At 41.8% G+C, this 18,133-nt stretch overlaps 1 protein-coding gene across 1 annotated transcript in view; it reads left to right on the top strand.

Annotated features, from left to right (window-relative positions):
* Nucleotides 1-18,133, top strand: part of LOC126235595 (uncharacterized) — a 263,118-nt gene that overhangs the window by 57,314 nt on the left and 187,671 nt on the right. Inside the window, exon 4 of the mRNA XM_049944309.1 lies at nt 9,814-9,953. Coding sequence (XP_049800266.1) covers nt 9,814-9,953 — 140 coding nt within the window. The remainder of the gene's footprint in view (nt 1-9,813; nt 9,954-18,133) is intronic.

Below are 18,133 nucleotides of genomic sequence, written 5' to 3'. Positions count from 1 at the left end.
TGCCGTGGTTTTTTCCACCGCCTGGCTTAGCTACAGCTACTGTTAAGCTTTACACCTGCTATATACATTGCCCCCCAGGAAACCAGGTTCCCAGCAATGCGGATCCATGCCCTCCATGGCTATAAGGGATATTACAGGAACCATAGCGACTATAATAGAGAGTCAGGTGGAGTTTGCGTTTGTGTCCTAAATTCGGTGTGTATTGAACATGTGCTTCAAATAGCTCTTGAAGCTGTGACTGTCAGAATAAGGACAGCGCAGGAAATAACCTTCTGCAGTGTATATCTTACTCCAGATGGTGCAGTACCCCTGAATCTATTAGCTGGAATGCTTGATCAACTCCCTAAACCTTTCCTACTTCTGGAGGATTTTAATGCCCATAACCTCTTGTGGAGGTTACTGCTGCAATTCGACCTCTGCCTCTTAAATACTGCAGCCGCAACACATTTCAGTGTGGCTCGTGGTAGTTACTCGGCCATTGATTTATCAATTTGCAGCCCAGGACTTCTCCCATCTATCCACTGGAGAGCACATGACGACCTGTGTAGTAGCGACCACTTCCCCATCTTCTTGTCACTGCCCCAGCGTCAGGCACACGGATGCGTGCCCAGATGGGCTTTGAGCAGAGCAGACTGGGGAACTTTAACCTCTGCTGTCATCGCTTTATCTCCCCTACACCATAACATGGAACTGATGGTTAAGCAGGTGACTAGCATAAATGTTTCTGCGGCAGAAATTGCGGTCCCTTGCTCTTTAGGGTGCCTGAGGCATAAGGCAGTCCCTTGGAGGTCGACGGAAGTCGCTGAAACAATTAAGAAGAGTCAGTGATCTCTACAGCTGTGGAAGTGGCACACTTTCCTGGAGCACCTCATAGCCTGTAAATAGCTCTGTGCCCGTGTTCGCTGCCTTATCAAACGAAGGAAGAAGGAGTGTTGGGAGTGATACGCCTCCACTGTTGGGTGCCACACGTCACTTTCCCAAGTCTGGTTAAAGATCAAACGTCCTTTCAGGTACCAGGCCCTAACAGCTATCCCTGTGGTTACCATAAATGGCGAGGTATGTACCAACACAAATGCGATTTCCGAACACTTTGGTGAGCACTTTGCTCGAGATTGTCCATCGGAGAATTTCCCGCCAGCCTTTCGCACATTCAATCATTAGCTGTAAGGGAATGACCTCTCATTCACTAAACGCTGCAGTGAATCTGATAACGCTCCATTTACAGAGTGGGAGCTCCCCAGTGCCCTTGCACATATCCCTGACATGGCTCCTAGGCCTGATCGCATCCACAGCCAGATGATTAAACATTTCTCATCCGACCACAAACAACAAATCCTTGTAATCTTCATCCATATGTGGTGTGACGGCATCTTTCCGTCACAATGGCAGGAGAGTGCCATCATTCTAGTGCTCAAACCCTTTAAAAACCGGCTTAATGTGGATAGCCACCAACGTTCTTTGTAAGCTGCTGGAGCGTACGGTATGTCGGCGGTTGGGTTGGGTACTGGAGTCATGTGGCTTGCTGGCTCTATGTCAGGGTGGCTTCCGCCATGGTCGCTCTACCACTGATAATCTTGTGTTCATTGAGTCTTCCATCTGAACAACCTTTTCCAGATGGAAACTTCTGCTTACTGTCTTTTTTGACTGACGTAAAGCTTATGATATGACTTAGTGACCTCATGTCCTTGCCACATTGAATGAGTGGTATCACTGCGGACCACTCTCAATTTTTATCCCTAGCTTCCTTTTGCTCCGTACTTTCCATGTCCAAGTTGGTGCCTCCTGTAGTTTCACTCATATCCAGGAGAATTTAGTTCCACAGGGCTCTGTATTGAGTGTCTCTCTCTTTTTAGTGCCCATTTACGGCCTAGCAGCGGCTGTGGGACCCTCCGTCTAACCTTCTCTGTATGCAGATTACTTGTGCATTTCGTATTCCTGCTCCAGTACTGTTGTTGCTGAGTGGCACCTCCAGTTAGCCATCTACAAAGCGCAGTCATGGGCTCTATCACATGACTTCCAGTTTTCAGCTGCAAAGTTGTGTCTCATGCAGTTCTGTCAGCATCGTACCATTCATCCGGAACCCACACTTTAGCTTAATGATGATCCACTCACCTTAGTAGAGACATATCAATTCCTAGGACTGGTTTTCGACACTCGATTGACTTGGCTCCCTCATCTTTGTCAGCATAACCAGAAGTGCTGGCAGCACCTCAGTGCTCTCCGTTGCCTCAGCAACACCAATTGGGTTGCAGATCGCTGTACACTGCTGTAGCTCTACAGAGCCCTTGTCCTATCCCGAATTGACTATGGGAGTGTGGTTTATGGTTTGGTAGCGCCTTCAGCATTGCATTTACTCAACCCTGTGCACCACTGTGGGGTTTGATTAGTGACAGGGGCCTTTAGGACGAGTCTGGTGACCAGCGTTCTGGTGGAGGCTGATTTCCCTCCACTGCAGATCAGACATGTGAAACTGCTCGATGTAGCACAGATTCATTGTTTCTCCTGACAATCCGAATAACCATCTTCTTTTCCCGCCGGTGGCATTCCATCTCCTGCATCGGCGGCCCACGTTGGGGCTAACAATAGCAGTTCGCGTGCAGTCCCTTCTCTCCGGACTGGAGTCCTTCCCTTTACCACCTCTACTTGCAGTCTGTTCACGTATGCCTCCACGGTGTACACCTGACCACAGCTTTGTGTAGCCCTTTTGCATGGCCCTAAGGACTCCATTAACCCTGCTGCTCTCCGCAGTTACATCTCCTCGATTCTTGATGTGTTCCGGGCCTCTGAAGTGTTTCACACCGACGGCTCAATGGCTGATGGTCATGTAGTCTTTGCATATGTTCATGGAGGACATGTTGAGCAGCATTCCTTGCCAGTTGGCTTTAGTGATTTCACTGCAGAGCTGGCGGCCATATCTTGTGCTCTTGAGCATGTCCGCTCATGCCCTGGCGAGTCATTTCTCCTGTGTACAGACTCATTGAGTAGCCTACAAGCTATCAACCAGTGCTACCTTCACCACCCTCTGGTAACATCCATTCGGGAACAGTCCCACCATTCCATTTTGTTAATGTGGACCCCTGGACACGTCGGGATCCCTGGCAACGTATTTGCCAAGAGGCTGGACAAACAGGCAATGCAGAAACCACTTCTGGGGACAGGCACCTCTGAAGCTGACCTGTTTTCTTTCTTACACCACAGCGTTTTCCACCTTTGGGAGATGGAATGGCATAACAGCACGCAAAACAAACTGCATGTCATTAAGGAGACTATGAATGTGTGGAAGTTTTTCATCCAGGCCTCTCACAGGGAAGCAGTTGTCCTCTGCCAGCTCCGTATTGGCCATACGTGGCAAAGGCATGGTTAAATACCCCATCGTGAAGACCCACCTCAGTGTCACTGTGGCTCCCAAGTGATAGTTGTCCACCTCTTAGTGGGCTGCCCACTTTTAACCCCTCTGTGGCAGACTTTTAACTTTACCAGCACCCTGCCTTCGGTGTTGGGTGACAATGCCTCCACAGCAGCTTTAGTTTTACATTTTATCCATGATAGTGTGTTTTATACTTCTCTGTAGGTTTCAGCATATGTCCTTTGTCGCTCCGTGTCCTCCACCCTAGTGCTTTTAGGGTGCTTCATGTTGAGTGGCTATTAGGAATGGTGTCCACAGGATGTGGTGGTGGAGGGTGTTGGTAAGAAGGGGGGGGGGATGATACTGTTTAGTATACCATGATGCAGTGCAGTGACAGTGTGGTGTAGAATGGAGCATCTGGGCTGGTCTTTTCTAATTGAGGTTTGTGGCTATGAGATTTAGCCAGGATATTTCCAGCAGGTAGAAACATGTACATAACATCACATGCAGCTGGAATGTGCTTCCTTGATAGCAGTGACCTCTGTTACCTGGTGTCTGCACTGCACAGACATTTTGCTGGCGCCCCCTGGTGGAACATGTCACTATTTGCGTATCAACAAACTGTTTGTATACTGTATCGTGTTCGTGACATTGATGCCCTTGTGGTATTCATAAGTACATAGTGGTGGACACACACCTGTGGGCCAGGGTGGGCACACCCTCAGGGTGAAACCATTGTGTTTGAAGCGTAACATTCAGCTTGCAGTCCATATGCAATTATCATAAGGAAGGTGATGAAATATACGATTCAAAATATTAAAAATTTTCCAGTTTCGAACCACCCAAAAATCTATACAAATGACTGATGAGGATATAGTTACACAATTCTAAAAAAATAGAATCTAATGTGTGGTTTACAACAAAATAGTAATTTCATATTTTATTTATCAAGGATACAGACGGTTTAATGCATTCTAAAATGAAACACGTTTTAAAACTGTAGCAACACCTATGCAGGACTTAAGTGTCATTGAATAGCATTATAAACTATTGTTTGTGGCCAAAAAAAAAAAGAAACCTCTGGTTGAGCACTTCTATGTAATGTGTTTTTCATGTGATTCAATGATTTAACTCCACTAGTGGTGATCCTTATATAAATAAGTAGTATTACACATATTTAGTGAAATATTGTCAGGTACCTGTTTTTCATTGGATGTGAAGGATTGAGCCAACTTTCAAAACAGATTTGAGTATGTCTAGTAATCAATACATGGTTATAAGGTAATTGGATAGAAGATAAAGAGAAGTAAAAAGCAAATAGTTTCTTCTGGAACAGACTTTTAAAAAGGGGTCTATCCTCTATAAAGTCTCCTTGGAATGGTGTTCCATTCACAGCTGTGTTGCACGGCATATTAACAGTGATTGCGAAAATATGCTAACTGGAAGAGACTTGGGGTATGTATCACACCTTGTCAAGGACATTTTATTTCAAACCTGACAGTGAATTACATGCCACATATGGGCAGATTCTTTCTGGTTTTTAAATTCACCACTGGGACACAATTTTTGTAGAGCTCAACAGGCCTCTGGTGACTTTAGTATTTTGCTGCTGTAGTTTCCATAGTGGTTTGGCTGCTTCCATTATTAAACCGAGCTTATTGAGTTCACTCTTCATTTAACCATTTAGGCATCGTCACACCAAAAAATCCTTAAGTGTGAAACTGTGATATGCGAGTCACTGCTAAAAGTAGTAGTGTATTGTTAGAGGTGGATATTCAGTTAAGATAAGAAGTAAGGTAAGGAGAAAGGAATGAAAGAAGATGAGGGTTGAATATCCTGAGCCATTTGAAATTGAACTCTATCTCGGACTGAGAGAGGATGGGTAAGAAAGTCAGGCTTGTACTTGCCTAGAGTGATTTAGGGGAAGTTATAGAACACCTATGTCTGGATAGCCAGGGAGAGAGAGAACTGCTGTCATCTTGACTGAGTGTCTAGTCTAGTATGTTGATCACAGCACCGTATTACTGAGTTTGCAGGTCATTTGCTGATCGTATATTCTTACTGACATTGGTATTTGTATTCCTAGATATGAAAACATGTCTACACGTAGATAATGATGTTTGCACGGCATTTCCAAATTCCTGTTTAGTGCTTGTCTTCGCAATGTTGTAAAGTTACCTGAATGGCAGTTTGTGTGTTTTTTCTGCTACTCAAAAATTTATGTTCTCTGTAAATGTAGTTAGTGGTGTAATATAGGCACCTCTTCAGTAAGACGTGTAATGATTATGGATCAGTTTGTGAGTTTTGTCACAAGTAACGATAAAGTACTTGATGATGCTCTCCCACGCAGCTGTGGGTTGAATTGGATAGGTTGATGAAGGAAAACATGATGAGAACCGCGAAAGGGTAAGAAGTAACAAGAAAAAGGAAATAAATACAGAAATCACATTGGTAGTTCAGGTTAACAAACAGTTTGGCTTGTTGCCTGAAATAAGTGGGTATGTGCCACAATGAACTTCTTTAAAATGAGATGCAGTAGACTCATTGGAATATCATTAGTGTTAGTCATAAACATTAACAAATAGAAAGGAAAGATTCTTACTGCTTGATAAAAGCCATGGAAGACATGAAAGATATACAGTAGAGAAAAAAAGGTTAGGTGTAGAGTCCCATGTTTGTAATCATCATGAAACAGTCACACACAACCAGGTTTGTTGCCTTTGACTGTAGGTTAGACCAATATCTATGATGAATCTCTTTCTCCAATTATTAAATGAAGTACCTTATAATTCCACTGGATGTAAGATGGATCAATCAGTGTAATTGTAAATACATCCAGTGAGGTTGCTAGGCACAGCTGAGGATGGCGTGGATTGATACATATGTCAACATGATTTCAAGTGGCCTAAAAGCAACAGTAGATGAAAGTGCTGCAAAGGACCATCTCATCTGCACTCATATGAATTTGCTGAGTTGTGTTATGTAGTCTCTGGAGGACATATTTATGGTGACCTTAGAAAAGTTAGCTATTCATGGACACTGATTTGGACTTTTCTTCTCCCAGCCATTTGTGTTTGGCTTGCATGTGGACATGTCTGTTTTCCTAATGTGGGGCAGTCATAGTTCTCCGTTCAACTGCATGTTGTGCGCACTGTGAGTACACTCTTAGCATTTGTGTGCACAGAATGTTCCGTATTAGAGGATTCTTAGCCTGACAAAGTTAGTGTTCCAGTGTTTGAGATATTGGTAAATCTTGAGAGTGCTTCAACTTCCAATACATATCTGCTCTAAGAGACCTGGTTTGATTTCTCCTTTCATTGCCTGTATGGGGCGTGTCCTTCTTCTCTGTTACCTTATGGAGATTGCTTTCGCCTCTTGCTCTGGCAGATCAGCTTCACGCTATGAGCAACTTTCCCAGTGGGTGTGAACCCTTCACCATCTTGGCTTCATGCAGCGGCCCATATTCACCTTCGTCTTCATTCACTTAGTAAGGACACTAGTCCAGCCCGACTCTTTTGTCTTCAGTTTCACAACCTATGTGTGGAATTTTGTGATAGTACCTTTGTGTACACTGGTGGCTCTTGGACTGACTGTGGGTTCTGGTGTGTCGTCATTGGTGGAGCTGTTTCTTTTTTTTTTTTGTATTGGCTTTTGGAACATTGCTAAGTATTTTCAGCAGGGCTGTTTGCCCTGTAACAGGCCACGCAGTACATCCATAGTCACAGGCTTTTCAACTGCATTATCTGCCCAGACTCTCTCAATGACCTTCAAAGCTTCTATGTGCTACACACCATCCATCCCATAGCCCAGTGTGTCCAGGAAAGCTGTCACCTGCTCCCTCTTGATAGAGCCACTGTGATGTTTGTGTGGGTTTCTGGTTGTGGCAGTCCGATCGGAAACCAGGCCACTGACACTGCAGCTAAGACTGCAATCACTGTTCCTCAGCCTGCCAGTTCTTACTTATCCTCCAACTATCTGCATGTTGCCATCTGTAAGCAGGTGCTGTGACTCTGGCATCACCACTGGCCCTCCCTTCATGGGAACAAGCTATGTGTTATTAGTCTTCTCCCATGGGCTTGTAAGACCTCCACCATTTTAACTTAGTTGTGTATTGAGCACCATCTTTTCAACCATCACCATTGTCAATTGGTGCTCCCCCACTATTCTGTGCACATTGTTTCCAACATTTGCTGGTGTGCCATTTTCTGGTGTAATGCCCTTTTTTTTAACCACTTCCTTCCTCATTGGTGTTTGCTGTTGGAGTTAACAGCCATTGACCATGTTGCACTTTTTATCCGTTGTAGCAATATGGCAAAGGCCATTTAATTTTTGGTTCTGGACCTCCAGTTCTCTGTCTGTGGTGTATTTTATAGACCTTTCTCCACATCCCTATTTTTAGCTGTCTTCTCTTGCATTGACTGGGACTAATGTGCAGTCATTTTTAACTCCTCTCTTTGTCTTCATGTCCTAGTGTTTTGACATGGGCGCATATGACCCTAGTTGTTTTTGTACCACAAAACAAAAAGCTCATCAGTTACTGGTAATGCTGTGTCATCACTATATACTTCAAATGTCACTCCTTCAGTTCCTGTTGCTATTTCTTTTAGTAGCTGATACATAAAATTTGAAAAGTGTGTTGAGAATATGTATTTGTTTTCAACACAGTCCACCTGGTTGAGTTGATGACGTCATTAAGGGATTCATTTTTGTACATTCAGATGGCCATAATATGACTGAGCATATATTATTAGGTAGAAAGGCACCATTTATATTCCAATTACTTTTTGCAGTTCTGTCCAATGATCAGTCAGTCTGTGGAATGGATGCAAGATTAATTTGCATTTACGCATGATAGACGCAATTAAGATATTGTTAGATTTGACACCACTCTGTTTTGTATTAATTAATCAAGTAACATATACAGAGCCCTACAAAATTTCAAGTTAGTTACATGATAATTAAGATAACTGCACATGACAGAGCTCCTACCCAGAAACCTTAGGTGCCAGAGTTTAGAAATAGCTTGTGACACCTTGGGCACTTATGCTGTTAGATTGCAAAGTACTACTTACGACAGTGGAGGTGAATTTCCTGGACATGAAAGTAGATAAGGCCAGAAGTGGAGGCCAATTGGCCAGATGTGAAAGCAGATCAGGCCAAAATGCCCAGTCACACTCCACACTCCACTAGTGATACCTGCATCTGATTTCTTGCACATGCACTCACATCCAAGCCCTGCACATTTGGACTGGTGTGGCTGTCATGATATGAATGGGTTGTTTATTGTGAAGTAGATAAATTTGTACTGTCTGAGTTGAATTCAGACATCAAGTAAACTCTGTTTGCCTGCAAATTTCACCATAGTAAAAGACCACCGCCTGTTTTAAGGTAGAAGATACTGCATGACTGATGATGTGTGAACAGATAGGTCCCGTGTTATGTAATATATTTTAAAAATTTAATAATTTTACTTGCAATAGCTCTCTGTAACTGCAGAATGAATAATTTCTTCCAAACATCTATGAAGTATTATACATCATGTAAATATGTGGAACTCATAATATTCACACAGGCTGCACCCATTTTTCAAAAGCGCAAACTGGTGAAAAGTGCCTCAAGCAGCTTATGGAAAATTCTGCAGTAGATTCATTTTTATGATTCTAAAATCAGTCACTGGTGTGAAAACCTGACCAGATTACAATATTTGTTACTAGGTAAACTACGCTTGAGGTATTACAGTCTCTCCAACAGTCATGTGATCAAACATTGTGAAACCATTCTGAAAGCTGCTCTAAAAATGCAAAATAACCCCAAAGTGACTTAGATTCTGAAATAAATTGTATAGTTTTGCTATGGATTACCCTACAATGTGAGATAGAGCAATAACACAATTTATTTACCATGTAAATAAGTTTGAAAATTGATGTCCAAAGTTGTGGCAGTGGTTGAAAAGTGAAAATATTTTAATGAAAGGGATAGGATAGGGATTATGATGGTACCAATGGAAAATAATGTAAATACTGGGAAAATGCAAAATCTGGAAATCTAAAACAAAGTTGTACTGATATTTTACTGTTGGCTTGTTTACATTTATAACATTAACCACACATTATGCAGAGGTGTTCTAAAATTCCTATAATGGGCTCCTAAGAGATGAGGAGGGGACTTCGTGGATAAAAGTTTGATAATGAATCCATATCTGAAGGTGTACCATTTGAGAGGATGACCTCCTCCATTCAGAAGGGAACATTGTCTGTGGCTTGGGGTCCTTCTTGACCAATAGGTCAGAGGTAATTTTTTCTACTGTTTGTGTACCCTAAAGCAGGAGATTTGAAACTGCTGCAGTCCTCAAACCAAGTTTTGTAACTATTAAATTTTAGTGAAATTTTCTTAAATTATTTTCTTTTATTGCATGCAGTTTAATGTAAAGTAATTTACAGATCTAATTAATGTTTTGTGTTCATTAGGCACTTCCAAGGCACCATAACGAGATACACAACAGCAGCAGTGAAGACTAGAGTCGGCCAGGGCCAGAGCTGCAGTCACGTCAGGCTCACCGATGGCAACACTTGCCATCTGCTTGGCTGTTTGCGTGATGTTAATAATCGTAAGTATTTAAAAGGTTAATTATATCACCATGCAGCTGTCTTTTAGAATAAGAAATTGGGATTAATCCCATGAGGCAGCAGCGTACTGACTGTACAAGAGATGATCAAAAAGTGATTGGAATTTTTTAGTTTCACAGCAATTATATATTGGATTATCAATTTTTTATATTTTATGTACACGTTCCTGATGTATGTGTCTCACCATATAGCAGAGATGATAACTCGTGATAGGCACAACAAAAAGAGTCGCACAATTATAGCTTTCAGCCATTTAGGCCTTTGTCAGCAGTATATATACACACACACACACACACACACACACACACACACACACACACACACACACACACACACACACACACACACACACACACACACACACAAATGCAACTTGGACACACATCTGCAGTCTCAGAGAACTGAAACCACACTGCGAGCAGCAGCACCAGTACTTGATGGGAGTGACGACTGGGTGTGTAGGTAAGGAAAAGGCTGGGGTGGGGATAGTATGGTGGGGGTGGCAGACAGTGAAGTGTTGCAGTTTGGGTGGAGGGCAGGAGAGAAGGTGGGAGGGGGGTAAGTAGTGGAAAGGAGAGAAATAAAAATAAATTAAAATACTGTGTGTGGCAGTGAAATGATGGCTGTGTAGTGCTGGAATGAGGAACGGGGAGGGGGTTGGATGGATGAGGACAGTGACTAATGAAGGTTGAGACCAGGAGGGTCATGGGAACATAGGATGTATTGCAGGGAAAGTTCCCACCTGTGCAATTCAGAAAAGCTGGCGTTGGTGGGAAGGATCCATATGGCACACGCTGTGACGCAGTCATTGAGATGAGGGATATCATACTTGGCAGTGTTTAGCAACAGGGTGGTCCACTTACTTTTTGGCCACAGTTTGTTGGTGGCCATTCATGTGGACAGACAGCTTGTTGGTTGTCATGCCTACATAGAATGCAGCACAGTGGTTGCAGCTTAGGTTGTAAATCACATGACTGGTTTCACAGATAGCTCAGCCTTTGATGGCATAGTTGATGTTAATTACAGGACTGGAGTAGGTGGTGGTAGGAGAATATATGGGACAGGTCTTGCATCTAGGTCTATTACAGGGGTATGAGCCATGAGGTAAGGGACTGGGAGCAGGGGTTGTGTAAGGATTGACGAGTATGTTGTGTAGGTTTGGTGGAAGGTGGAATTACACTGTAGGAGGGGTGGGAAGGATAGTGGGCAGTACATTTCTCATTTCAGGGCACGACAAGAGGTAATGAAAACCCTGGGAAAGAATGTAATTCAGTTGCTCTAGTCCCAGATTTTACTGCATTAAGAAGAGAATGCTCCTCTGTGGCTGGACTGTGGGACTTTGGGAGATGGTGGAAGACTGGAAAGATAAGACAGGGGAAATTTGTTTTTGTACAAGGTTGGGAAGACAATTATGGCCAGTGAAGGCTTCAGTGAGACCCTCGGTATATTTAGAGAGGGACTGCTCGTCACTGCAGATGCAACGACCACGGGTGGCTAGACTGTACGGAAGGGACTTCTTGGTATGGAATGGGTGGCAGCTGTTGAAGTTCAGGTATTTCCGGTGGTTTGTAGGTTTGACATGGATGGAGATGCTGATGTAGCCACCTCTGAGGTGGAGGTTAACATCTAGGAAGGTGGCTTGCTGTGTTGAGTAAGACCAGGTGAAGTAAATGGGGTAGAAGTTGTTGAGGTTCTGGAGGAATGTGAATAGTGTGTCCTCACCTTCAATCCAGATAGCAAAGATGTCATCAATGAAACTGAACCAGGTGAGGGGTTTAGGAGTCTGGGTTTTTAGGAAGGATTCCTCTAGATGGCACATGAAGAGGTTAGCATAGGATGGTGCCAGTTACAGATGACAGATATCTCGGTTGTAGAAGCCTGCCTTTTGATTGTTCAGAAAGTGTTCCACATTAAAAATTAAATTTCATTTGGAAAATGGCTGCCACCCAATGGATTCTATGTCAGAGGAAAATATCACTGGATGGAGAATGTGTGTGGCAAGATTTCATAGGCCAAAGAAGCAGCATGTCTGTCCTATACAGAATGAGCTGGGACACAGTCGTGGATCAAAAATATGCCTTCACACTGCCTCTTGTGACACTTCACCTTGACAGCCTCCTCTAATTATCTCACCTGGAGATTTTTCCAGTACATTGCTATGGAGATTTTCCCCTTAACATTGTAGTCTGTTAGCACAACAGGTGGTTCCAAAGAACACACAGCACCAAATTATATATTGATGTTTGGATCTTTGCCTGCTTTAGTGGTGTTGTGTATGTAGATGTATATAAATATGTGCAGGCTCATTCACTGTGATTAAATGGCTAAAGAAGCCATCTGAGTTAGCCAAACACAGCCGCAATATATACACTGCTGCTTCAGTTTCAGTGGGTTTCTCAAGTGGGTGTGAGTAGTTGTGACATCCTGTAGATGTTAGTTGTTGTCGTATTCATAACATCATGCAACATTTTGGAAACTGACCTCTTAGTGATTTCCATTTTTTCCACTATCGCCTCAATTGTTGAGCACCAGGTTACTCACTTTGTGATCCTTCAGGCAGATGGGCTGCTACATCATTCTTCATCTTTGAACTTGTTTTAGCATGTTGAGAAAAAAATTGCTTCAGCTGTAAAAATATTATGCACTACAAATTTCAGAGCACTTACAGCTGCATTTCAGGTACAAATCTGTATATAAGTGGACAATCAATCGTATAGAATACCAATATTCTGAAAGCTATGATGAAGCTGTAATGAAACATGTAGTCCCTGGAATCAAAACACGTAATCACTGGAAGAGTCATGACTCAGCTTGCATTGTTAGTCCAATGAAATAATTACCCACAAAAGTGTGTCTGCTGTAAAAGTACTAAAACCTATGAAGAAAGATTAAGAAACAATGAGGATGAATTTATGTAATGTTATAATGGACAAGGGGAAATGTAAGAGGCACTCACTGAATATCAGTGTGTAGTGTGTAGAGGTGAATGTTATCTGGGTGGCAGACTGTAGGCTGAAACATTTGACAGTCATGAGAGAGAGAGAGAGAGAGAGAGAGAGAGAGAGAGAGAGAGAGAGAGAGAGAGAATATTCCAATGTGTAGTGCTGGAATGAAAATAAGTAAACTAAATCATACCTCAAAACAGGAAAATATGTTGCAAATATGTAGCATATTATCATGTTTCTGGGTACAGTTTAACTTTCACATTTGCAGCAAATAGTTCTGTTTCTGGGAATGATTTAGTTTACTTAATGTTGTTGTTGCATAAAAGTTAGTATTCTCTCTTTCCATCATTCTAATTTTCATGGTGTGTGAAAGTCATCTGGGTTGCTTGCTCAACCTTCAGGAGATGGAGTACACCTGCTTATTATAGTATCATGTTGCATTCTAGGTTTTAATGGGACCCCATACATAACATACATTCCTTGACATACTGATATTTTAGCAGTCAAAGTTTTTAGCCAATAGGTTGTTACCTAGGTGGCATATTAAAGTGTGTGAACATTCATGTGGTAACATTGGCGAGTGCCTCTTAAATATCGTTATCCACTATGGTGTTATGTAAATTCCTCCTTAATGTTTTTATCTTTCTTCGCTGCTATTGTGCAAGTGTTTTCCACCATATTTTATTACTTCTAGGACATACGCATTTTTGGGAATAATCTATTTAATGGGACTGACAATGAATGCTAGGTCTTCCCATAATAATTATTTAAATCGTGAATTGATGCCATCCTCAGTATATGCTTCATTACAGTTTGATCTTAGCTTTGGGATTATTTATTTTCTACAGGATTCTTTTTCTGCTTCTATACAGTTTTGCATCATAAGCTGTCAGGACTGGAATCAGAAGTGCTTGGTGCTTGGATAGGGCAGGTTTGGCACCAGCACCTAGGCCTCCCGCAGGGTTATGATCCCTGTGGCAACGATTTCGGATTGGGGGGAAGGCATAGCGATGGTCTAAGGTATTGCAGAGGTAGGGTGGCAATGGAACACCATTTTAGGATGGGTGGGACGTATATTGGGTAGGAAGTAAGAGTATCTCATTTCAGGGCATCCTTTGATAGGGCTTTGACACTATATCATTGTGTCCTGAAACAAGGGACATCTTAACAGAGGTTCTTTCCATCTTTCCCAAAGTATTATTCCATGCCCACACAACATCCTAGTTCATCCCTTTGATACTTCCAATCCCTCAACTCTCCACGTATCATCTCCATCGGAGACATATGTGCAAAACCTGTCCAATCCACCAAAACAGTGCTTCCAGTCCCAGTCTTGTCACAGGATTATTCCAACCTATCAGAGGGTAGGCCACATGTGGAAACAACTTTGTAATCAGAATCTGAATCTTATTGTCTCATAATGAACAAGTTAAATCATTGATTTTATGTTCAGGAGACTCATCAGCTGTTGTTGTTGTTGTTGTTGTTGTTGTTGTTGTTGTTGTCTTCAGTCCTGAGACTGGTTTGATACAGCTCTCCATGCTACTCTATCCTGTGCAAGCTTCTTCATCTCCCAGTACCTACTACAAACTAAAACTTACATCCTTCTGAATCTGTTTAGTGCATTCATCTCTTGGTCTCCCTCTACGATTTTTACCCTCCACGCTGCCCTCCAATACTAAATTGGTGATCCCTTGATGCCTCAGAACATGTCCTACCAACCGATCCCTTCTTCTAGTTAAGTTGTGCCACAAACATCTCTTCTCCCAAGTCCTATTCAATACCTCCTCATTAGTTATATGATCTACCCATCTAATCATCAGTATTCTTCTGTACCACCACATTTCGAAAGCTTCTATTCTCTTCTTGTCTAAACTAGTTATCGTCCATGTTTCACTTCCATACATGGCTATGCCCCATACAAATACTTTCAGAAACGACTTCCTCACACTTAAATCAATACTCGATGTTAACTTGCCATTACCAGTCTACATTTGATATCCTCTCTACTTTGACCATTATCAGTTATTTTGCCCCCCCCCCCCCCCCCCCCCAAATAGCAAAACTCCTTCACTACTTTAGGTGTCCCATTTCCTAATCTTTGCTTCTGTTGATGTTCATCTTATACCCTCCTTTCATGACACTGTCCATTCCGTTCAACTGCTCTGCCAAGTCCTTTACTGTCTCTGACAGAATTACAATGTCATCGGCAAACCTCAACGTTTTTGTTTCATCTCCATGGATTTTAATACCTAATCCGAATTTTCTTAAGATAAGTCGTAGGGTCAGTATTGCCTCATGTGTTCCAATATTTCAACGGAATCCAAACTGATCTTCCCCGAGATCAGCTTCTACCAGTTTTTCCATTCGTCGGTAGAGAATACGCGTTAGTATTTTGCATCCGTGACTTATTAAACTGATTGTTCGGTAATTTTCACATCTGTCAGCACCTGCTTTCTTTGGGATCAGAATTATTATATTCTTCTTGAAGTCTGAGGGTATTTCGCCTGTCTCATACATCGTGCTCACCAGATGGTAGAGTTTTGTCAAGACTGGCTCTCCCAAGGCCGTCAGTAGATCTAATGGAATGTTGTATACTCCCGGGGCCTTGTTTCGACTTGGGTCTTTCAGTGCTCTGTCAAACTCTTCACGCAGTATCGTATCTCCCATTTCATCTTCATCTACATCCTCTTCCATTTCCATAATATTGTCCTCAAGTACATTGCCCTTATATGGGCCCTCTATATACTCCCTCCACCTTTCTGCTTTCCCTTCTCTGCTTAGAACTGGGTTTCTATCTGAGCTCTTGATATTCATGCAAGTGGTTCTCTTTTCTCCAATGGTCTTTTTAATTTTCCTGTAGGCAGTATCTATCTTACCCCTCATGAGATAAGCCTCTACATCCTTACATTTGTCCTCTAGCCATCCCTTATTAGCCATATTGCACTTCCTGTTGATCTCGTTTTTGAGACGTTTGTATTCCTTTTTGCCTGCTTCAGTTACTGCATTTTTATATTTTCTCCTTTCATCAATTAAATTCAGTATTTCTTCTGTTACCCAAGGATTTCTACTAGCCATCATCTTTTTACCTACTAGGTCCTCTGCTGCCTTCACAACTTCATCCCTCAGAGCTACCCATTCTTCTTCTACTGTATTTCTTTCCCTCATTCCTGTCAATTGTTCCCTTATGCTCTCCCTCAAATTCTGTACATCCTCTGTTTTAGTCAGTTTATCCAGGTCCCATCTCCTTAAATTCCCACCTTCTTGCAGTTTCTTCAGTTTTAATCTGCAGTTCATAACCAATAGATTGTGATCAGAGTCCACAGCTGCCCCTGGAAATGTCTTACAATTTAAAACCTGGTTCCTAAATCTCTGTCTTACCATTATGTAATTTATCTGAAACCTGTCAGTATCTCCAGGCTTCTTCCATGTATACAACCTTATTTCATGATTCTTGAACCAAGTGTTAGCTACGATTAAGTTGTGCTCTGTGCAAAATTCTACCAGGTGGCTGCCTCTTTGATTTCTTAGCCCCAATCCATATTCACCTACTACGTTTCCTTCTCTCCCTTTTCCTACCACCGAATTCCAGTCACCCATGACTATTAAATTTTCGTCACCCTTCACTATCTGAATAATTTCTTTTATTTCATCATACATTTCTTCAAATTCTTCATCATGTGCAGAGCTAGTTGGCATATAAAATTGTACTACTGTAGTAGGCGTGGGCTTCATGTCTGTCTTGGCCACAACAATGCATTCACTATGCTGTTTGTAGTAGCTTACCCGCACTCCTTTTTTTCTATTCATTATTAAACCAACTCCTGCATTACCCCTATTTGATTTTGTATTTATAAGCCTGTATTCACCAGACCAGAAGTCTTGTTCCTCCTGCCACTGAACTTCACTAATTCCCACTATATCTAACTTTATCCTGTGCAGATCCCTTTTTAAATTTTCTAACCTACCTGCCCGATTAAGGGATCTGACATTCCACGCTCCGATCCATAGAACGCCAGTTTTCTTGCTTCTGATAACGACGTTCTCTTGAGTAGTCCCCGCCGAGAAATCCAAATGGGGGGACTATTATACCTCTGGAATATTTTACCCAAGTGGCTGATAACTATAGTAAATTATGCGTGGAGTACAATATTTTTCTATAATCACAATAAAATCTGAATTCTATTTATTATTGTGGTTTTTATCCTGCTCAGATGGTCAGACCATTAAAAAATACATCAACAGAGTATTAACGTTTCTGCACCAGGGTGCTATTCTATTCTCTTTTTACTGCCTCAGTTTGGACGTTTCTAAAATTTGTGCCTTTGCATTTATTGTATACTTTCATTCCCATGTATTGTGGAGTCTGTGCAAAAAGATTAAGCCTATATGCAGGCAACATGAAGCTTTCTTTGGTTCTAGTTTCATAACTATGCTGGAAATTGACAAAAAGAGCTTAGGGTTATTACTTGTGAAAATAATTATTCCATATAGATATAATGAGGGAATGCTTAGTATCTTAAGATCTCCTAACAATGGCCAACAAGATCCTTTGGCTTTGCACAACATATGTTTCTGATAATTTTTTTCTGCAAAACTAATATTGTTGTCGTGTTGCTAGCATTCCCCCAAAAGGCAATATCATATCTCACTACTCACTCAAAGTAACTATGGTATACTATTTTTTGTGTGTCTATACTAGTGACATTGGCTAAGATTGTCATAGCAAATGCCGGGCTGTTTACTTTATTTTTTAGATAATCTATGTGTGAGGACCATGATATGTTTCTGTCTAATTGCATTCCTGCTTCATTTAGCTCCCGGCTTCTGTGCATAATGTGAATTTCATTTATTTGAGACTGTTTTGTCTTAAATTGCATCAGCTGTGTTTTTGAAATATTATCTTTAAGCCATTTACATGGAACCAAACATCGAGGTTTCTATGACATTTTCAGGAATCTTTTCTGTGTTTTTGTTTTCTACCAGTACTGATGTGTCATCAGCAAATAAAACTAAATGATAATATATATATGGGTAAGACATTTACATAAAAAAGAAAGAGGACTGGGTCCAGAATTGAGCCTAGTGGTACTCCCTGTGTGATGGTTCTCCAGTTTGAGGTCTAAGATACCAACTCTGCTCCACTCATTGCATAGCTTTTTATATTGGAAGGACTATCAATCAGCTGTCAACCAGGATGTATGGCCTCTGCCAAA

Source organism: Schistocerca nitens, chromosome 2 (genome assembly GCF_023898315.1).
Source record: "Schistocerca nitens isolate TAMUIC-IGC-003100 chromosome 2, iqSchNite1.1, whole genome shotgun sequence".
In the NCBI taxonomy this organism is placed as follows: domain Eukaryota; kingdom Metazoa; phylum Arthropoda; class Insecta; order Orthoptera; family Acrididae; genus Schistocerca; species Schistocerca nitens.
Note: the sequence above shows the minus strand (reverse complement) of the source record. Positions and strands in the feature narration are given on the sequence as shown.